Here is a 7,500-nt window from a genome sequence, read left to right on the forward strand (position 1 = left end):
AGTTAAAAACCTCCAATGTGAAGACCAGCGAATCAGAGAACTCCTTGTACAGAAAGTATCAGGAGCTGGCCAATCAGGTGCACGAAAAGGATGTTGTGATAAAGAGGCTGGATACTCAGCTGGATAAACAGGTAGGGTCCTGGCAGATAAGAGTCCACATGTCCATTTCTGTTCATGAAATGCAGTGTTGTGATCCCGCAGGACTCTTGGTGTTTTCTGCAGGTCTTAGCCAGGGCTCAGGAGGCCAAGGTGATCGAGGAGAAGGCTGCCAAGATTAAAGACTGGGTCACAGTGAAGCTGAGAGAGGTACGGTTCCACACACTCCTTACAAACTTGGACCGCTTCACAACCAGACAACTGGACTCAGTTTCATGTTATGTTTTAGCTTTATGCACTCTGAAACATCAGGCTTAGAACAGAACTTCTCATCATCCCAGCCAAACCCTCCATCTCCCACGATCTTTCAATCACCCTGGGATCTGCGACGGTGACCCCTTCATCCTCGGCCAGGAACCTCGGGGTTACCATGGATGACGAGCTCTCCCTCACAGCCCACATTGCTGCATTCTCCCGGTCGTGTAGATTCACCCTCTACAACATCGGAAGATCAGGAGATACCTATGTGAGCATTCCCACCCAGCTGCTAGTCCAAGCACTTGTCCTCTCCAAGTTGGACTACTGCAACTCGCTGCTCGCCGGTCTCCCAGCATGCGCTACCCGCCCTCTCAGAGGATTCAGAACGCAGCAGCCCGCCTGGTCTTCAATCTACCCAGACGCTCCCATGTTACCCCGCTCCTCATCTCCCTCCACTGGCTTCCCATCACAGCCCGTATCAGATTCAATACCGTGGTACTGACCTTCCGAGCGGTGAACGGGACTGCACCCGACTACATCAAGTCTCTCCTCCAGCCTTACACCCCCACCCGCCACCTACGGTCTTCTTCTGACAACCGTCCTGGTGGTCCCACCTCTCAAGAGCGCCCGCTCCCAACACAAGCTCTTCTCTTGTCTGGCCCCCAATGGTGGAATCACCTCCATCAGAGACACTGACTGTCTCCCCACCTTCAAGAAAAGGCTAAGAGTACAACGGTACTTAGGAATGACTTGCTGGACTGATGTTAGTTTCCTCCAGGAACACAATGACTCTATTGAGGGACTTGTTGCTCTTGTTGATTAGTTGTAACTGATTTAAATTCTTGTACTCGCAGTGAATTATATTATTGTTGCTTGCTTTCCTACAGGTACACTCCTGCACTTTTTGAGGTTCTTAATTGTAACTTGTTTAACTACATGTTCGTATGTTTCTTCCCATTGGCACTTATTTGCTTTTCACAATGTATGCTTCATTGTTTTGGTTACCCACAATGTTTTGGGGCTATATTGTTGTCTATGATCATTGACCCATGCACTTTTGTAAAGCTCTCTCTTGGAAGTCGCTTCGGATAAAAGCGTTTGCTAAATGAATACATGTAAATGTAATGTAAAATTGGTATAAAAACACAAGAATTGTACAGTATAAAAGATGATTACAATCAATCAATCAATCAATCAAATACTCGGTAGTTGTAGCCCTAAAATGGAGACAGCTTCCTCCGTTGCTAATGTTTGTTGGTGTGTGTCTGTGCCCACGTGTGTGTGTGTACGTGTGTTGGTGCGCAGATGGAGCAGGAGAACCAGCAGCTGAAGATGACCAACCTGAAGCAGGCTGAGCAGGTCACGGTGCTGAGGGACAAAGTTCAAGGTGAACATCCTCAACATCCTCAACTCACTTCCTCGCACAGTCGGTGGTCTCTGTCTCCATCTGTACCCCCAAGAAAAAATACTGTATGATGTAAATCAATACATCAACCAATCAATACAGGGATTGTAGGCATCACCTAACCCTAACCCTTACTAAAATTGTAAGACATTCGTATATATTAGCACATATTAAAGCTTTGTTGTCCATGTCTTTGTGCTGTTGCTCAGCTAGAATCGTATGGGACTATACTATCAGATTTTTTTTTTAAAGCAATAAACCACGAGAGTTTGATAAGGCTTGGAGAGCAATCGAGGTCATCCAATATCCCAACGATTGGAGTGGATCCTCTAGTGTAGGTGACCTGTAGTGATTTCGATAGATAGCGAGCAGCGGAGATACTAGCGGCGATTCCTTCCGGCTAGCTAGTCGACATATGAACAAAATACTTGCTAGACAACTAGTTCACTTGGAAATGCAACAGACCGTATTTCCAACAAACGTTATATTTGCCTGTTTAAAAAATATATATTTTAAGCTTTTAACTTTTTCGGGGGCATGTTTTCAGTTAGCAGATGGTAGCGTACTGTTTGAATCACGATCCTGAGATACTGCCAGAGCCTCAACGCTGTTTGAATCAGGATCCTGAGATACTGCCAGCACCTCAACGCTGTTTGAATCAGCTTGTTTCAAAGAGGAAATGCAATTTAAGGAAATGCTAAAAAATAGTTGAAGGGAATATTAATACGCATAGGCTATGTGAGGCTCCCACATCACCATTATCCTACCTCTTGCACTAAGGAAAATAAGAGAACTCTGTTTCATTCTACACTTTTACGCTTTGTATTTGGAACATCAACAAATGTGTGTTGTATGCTTTTGAATCTATGCAACCTTCAATAGTAAGTTTGCATTCTTTTTTTAACGATACAGACATACCTGTTGATTAATGTAAGTACACCTATGAAAACTCTTGTCTTTCTCCAATTGTTTGGACGTTTGATATTAGTTTAAACCATAGGTTTGGACGTGGTATAGAAACAAAAACTGCCCCGGCTGCAGCGGATGGAAGCACACCTCACAATTTCCCCAGAAATTCTACCCTCTCTAATCACCTTAACAAACGCTTATTACAAGCTACTGGATCTAAAGTGTTTTAGTAATAACTCTCCTCTCTCTGCCCAGCCCTGCTGGACAGCCCGCGGCCCCTCACCCCCCATGGTACCGATGCCCACCTGGTGCCCACCAGTCCTCTGTACCCGCCCCACTCCCCCTGCACGCCCCCGGCCCAGGAGGAGGCCTGGAGGCAGCCCAGCCTCTGCACCCCCACCAGTGGCCCCCCCACCTCCACTGCAGGTCTGAGCCCAAGTCATCTAGGCTAAGTTTGATTTTGTTTTCATTAGTGTGTGCTTTTCTCCACAGCGACCCGCTGCATGTAGAAAGCTGCAGCAGAAGGGTCAGAAGAGCAAAGTTCCGACTGTTAAAGTTGAGGACCTGTCTCTATGTCGGTTTGCTGGCTGACAATTCTGTCAACTGTAGCACTCTAAAATGTACCGTACCACATTATGAATGTAAAGAACCGAGGAACATCTCTCTTCTCCAGATGTGAAGTGTCCAGACCAGGGCTCCAGGCCCAGCGCTGAGCGTGCTGACCCCCCAGCCTACAGCTCAGGGTCCCTGTCTGATCCGCCTCCCCAGGGCCGGGCTAGGGAGGGGCCGGCTAGCCCTGTGGCCCCCGGGGGCCCCGACCTGCCAGGGGCCCCCGCCCCTCCCCCCTCAGGCTCCGACAGAGACCACTCCTCTGATGAACTCAACAGCAAGTTCCGCTCCCAGCGCCTCCGCTCTTCCTCCTCTTCCTCCTCTTCCTGCTCCTCCTCCTCCTCCTCGGCCTACGAGACACAGGGCCCCAGCACCCCCGACAGCACCCCTACCACCACACCCCGGAGCCCCCTCCTGTCCCGCTCCCCGTCCACCTCCCACCCCTTCCACCCGGGCCCCCAGCCCCTGGCCCTGGCCTCGGGCACCAGCATGACACTGCCCAAGGCGCGGACCCCCCTCACCCCCAGAGACAGCATTCAGCTGGTGAAGAAGCACTACAGCCAGCCTCAGCCCAGCCTGGACGGGCTACACCACCTCAACGTCAACATAGACATCATGGCCCCCTCCTCCCCCTCCTCCTCTCCCTCCCCTCTGCGCGGCCCCCCTTCCTCTTGCCCCCCAGCAGCGTCCTGCAGCCATGTCCTGGAGGAGACGGACATCGACGGGCCCCCGGATGGCATGGAGGGGGTGGTGGAGGGGGCGGGGGTGCTGGCAGTGGCGAGCCCCCAGGATGGGGTGTCCTTCGTGGGGCTGGCAGAGGAGCTGGAGATGTTGAAGCCCCCCACCCCCCCCTTGCACCGCTTCCCCTCATGGGTAAGACCTGGGGCAGACTCACCACCAACACAGCACACACTCACACACATACACTCTCTATCTCTCTCTCGCTCCCTCACACAAAGACAATCCCACAATGCCTTGTTCCCTACAGGAGAGCCGTATCTACGCCGTGGCCAAGTCGGGGATGCGCGTGTCCGAGGCCAGCCCAGGGACGAGAGGCTCCGGAAGAGGTATGATGTCACTTCCTCTTGCCTCAGACTGCAGTCACCATCAGTCATCTTTCTGTTCAGAAGCCTGACCCTGCATGAGGTCACGAAGGAGGAAGTGATGTCACTTCCGCTGAGCGTGTGTGATGTGAGAGAGAATGTAGGCGTTGCGGAACATGCTCTGTGTGCCCAGGGCTGGCCCAGGTGTGGGGTGACAGGGTGCCACTCTGCTCCTCCCAAAGAGAGGTCTGTCAGCGCTGCGTTTGATGTCACTTCCTCCCACCTGAGGCTGCAGACACCTGGGCAGGTGAAGGAGCTTCCTTCCCCTCCTCTCTGGGGTGGAACGAGCGAGGAGGGAGGGGGAGTGAGGGAGGGAGGGGGCTGGGTGAGAGAGGTAGGGGGTGAGAGAGGAAGGAGGGTGAGAGAGGCAGGGCAGGTGAGAGAGGAAGCCAGGTGAGAGAGAGAGGGCAGGTGAGAGAGGAAGGAGGGTGAGAGAGGAAGGAGGGTGAGAGAGAGAGGGCAGGTGAGAGAGGAAGGAGGGTGAGAGAGGAAGGAGGGTGAGAGAGAGAGGGCAGGTGAGAGAGGAAGGAGGGTGAGAGAGGAAGGAGGAAGTGGCTGCTTTGTAATAAGCTTGGATGAAGAGATGGGGCCCAGGTGTGTATCCCCTCCCCACCACATTCCTCCATCCCTCCAACAGAGAGAGAGAGAGAGAGAGAGAGAGAGAGAGAGAGAGAGAGAGAGAGAGAGAGAGAGAACCTTGTCAGCTGACTGGATGTCTCACAGGCTGTTAGTGGTGACCTAACCAAGACTGAATTCAAGAGCTGTTAGCTCAACTAATTACAGTACTCCAATCATTTAATTTATCATTAATTTTCCATAATACAAGTGTCCATAATATATTTGTACTGCTATGTCCTTCTAAATCAGATGCCTGAAATGAACATGCAGTTACTAGACAGGACATTTTTCATGTGTATGTGTTGCAGGGTCCAGCTTGCCCCAGTATCCAGCCACAGGTCCCCTCACCCATCTGATCTACAAGAACATCAATGTTCCTGTTTATACCACACTCAAAGGGGTCAGTTCTGTCAACAAAGACTATCATTTCACATCATGCATATATGATCATGCTTAAGGGATGTCTGAACATCTGTTCTGTGTTTGTGTCTGTTTGTGTGCCTATATGTGTATGCCTGTGTGTGTGTGTGTGCATGTGTGTGCGTGAGTGTGTGTGTGTGCATGCATGTGTGTGCGTATGTGTGTGCCTCAGAAAGCCACCCAGATCAGCAGTGTTCCCCTGCCTGACGAGGACTCTGGGTCGGAGGACGACAGTGGCTCCCTGGCCAGCCTGAGGACCTCCACCCTCAGCCCTGAGAGGAAGGGCAGCATGCCGGGCAGCCCCCGCGCCGCCAAGAGGGGTAACTAGGAGGGGTGAATAGGAGGGGTGACTAGGAGGGGTAACTATGAGGGGGGGGTGGAGATGGGGGAGTGGGGGCTAGAGATGAGGGGCCGCAAGCCCCTGGGCCTTCAAGAGGGGTAACTAGGAGGGGTAACTAGAAGGGGTGGGGGGTGGACATGGAGGGTGAGGGGCTATGAAAAGCGTAAAGGGATGAGAGACACAGTAAAAACAAAGCCTAATGAAATGGATCAGGAGATCTAGTGAAGCTCTGCAGCTCTTCAACTTCCTGTTCCAGTTCAGCTTTGTTCTTGGAAAGCTGCTAAGGGCCAGCTCCAGCTCTAATCTACCTCCCCTTGTCTTCCAATCAGCTGGAGGGGGTGGGGGGTGTCTGTGGAAGCCATTGAGAGGGGTAATGGGTGGGGGTGGGGGGTGGGCGTGTGATGAGGGGGCCGTGGGAGTACGTCAGGGTTCTCCAACTTGTTCCGGAAGTGTTGTCTATCTTCTATCAAGTTCACCTTGCTGTAAAGTCATCTGGTGGATAAGAATCAGAATCAGAATCAGAATGGGATTTATTCGCCATGTAAGTTTGCACAGACAAGGAATTTGCTTTGGCAGGAAGGTGCATACAATAAACATATAGGGACCTAAAATTTTAATATGTGGACTATCTATACTAAGGGTACATAAACTAGCAGTACTAAGTGGGATTAGAATTAAATTAAATATACAATAAAATAAAATATAAGTTGCCGTAAATTACAATATAAAAATACAAAAATACAAATATTACAAAAAATACAAATGTACAAGATGCAATTTTGTAATGCAGTGCAAAAAGCAGTGTGTTTTAAGCAGGAAGTCATTAGAGTCAGTGTGGTAAGATGAATGAAGTTAGTTCCAGATGGGGTTAGGGTGAAGGAAGGCCTGTAGAAAGGGAGCTCTCCAGGAGCAGGGCTGGAGAGCTCTACTGTAAATACACAAACTCTTATCAGGAGAGTCGGATGGCTGAGCGGTGAGGGATTTCGATTCCCGGCCGTGTCAATTGACGTTGCGTCCTTGGGCAAGGCACTTCACCCTACTTGTTTCGGGGGGAATGTCCCTGTACTTACTGTAAGTCGCTCTGGATAAGAGCGTCTGCTAAATGACAGAATGTAAATGTAACTCTGAACCCTACTAGACCAGGTTATGTGGTTAAATGTAGGAGCGTCCTAATCATAAAAGTACCCCTGTGCTGTTCAGTTTTTATGGTCTCAAAAAACACACACACCCATGAGCAGTCATGTGTTTGCAGGCTGTGTGTATGTTGTCACAGGATGTGTATCCAGCTTGTTCTTCTTCTGCTGTCCCGTGGTCCTCCAGGGGTGTCCATGTCCTCGGTCAGCTCTGAGAGTGACTATGCCATCCCTCCGGACGCCTACTCTCTGGACAGCGACTACTCTGAGCCAGAGCACAAAGTCCAGCGCACATCCTCCTACTCCTGCGAGAGCACGGCCCCTGTGAGGATCCTCCTCTCTCCTCTCTGCTCTCTCCTTCTCTCTCCTCTCTGCTCTCTCCTTCTCTCTGCTCTCTCTTTCTCTCTGCTCACTCCTCTCTTCTCTCTGCTCTCCCCGTCTCTCTGCTCTCTCCTTCTCTCTGCTCTCTCCTCCTCTCTCCTCCTCTCATTCTCTCTGCTCTCTCCTTCTCTTTGCTCTCTCCTTCTCTCTCCTCTACTCTCTCCTTCTTTTTGCTCTCTCCTTCTCTTTGCTCTCTCCTCTCTGTTCTCTCCTTCTCTCTGCTCTCTC

General features: G+C 50.7%; 1 protein-coding gene across 1 annotated transcript in view; it reads left to right on the plus strand.

The window, feature by feature from the left end:
* Window positions 1–7,500, plus strand: part of plekhh1 (pleckstrin homology domain containing, family H (with MyTH4 domain) member 1) — a 22,902-nt gene that overhangs the window by 1,443 nt on the left and 13,959 nt on the right. Inside the window, exons 2-10 of the mRNA XM_062469493.1 lie at window positions 3–131; window positions 223–306; window positions 1,660–1,741; window positions 2,924–3,094; window positions 3,342–4,150; window positions 4,266–4,344; window positions 5,307–5,398; window positions 5,591–5,738; window positions 7,079–7,215. Of these exons, the coding sequence (XP_062325477.1) occupies window positions 3–131; window positions 223–306; window positions 1,660–1,741; window positions 2,924–3,094; window positions 3,342–4,150; window positions 4,266–4,344; window positions 5,307–5,398; window positions 5,591–5,738; window positions 7,079–7,215 (1,731 nt within the window). The remainder of the gene's footprint in view (window positions 1–2; window positions 132–222; window positions 307–1,659; window positions 1,742–2,923; window positions 3,095–3,341; window positions 4,151–4,265; window positions 4,345–5,306; window positions 5,399–5,590; window positions 5,739–7,078; window positions 7,216–7,500) is intronic.

The sequence above is a fragment of the Osmerus eperlanus genome, chromosome 9 (assembly GCF_963692335.1).
Source record: "Osmerus eperlanus chromosome 9, fOsmEpe2.1, whole genome shotgun sequence".
NCBI classification, from domain to species: Eukaryota; Metazoa; Chordata; class Actinopteri; order Osmeriformes; family Osmeridae; genus Osmerus; species Osmerus eperlanus.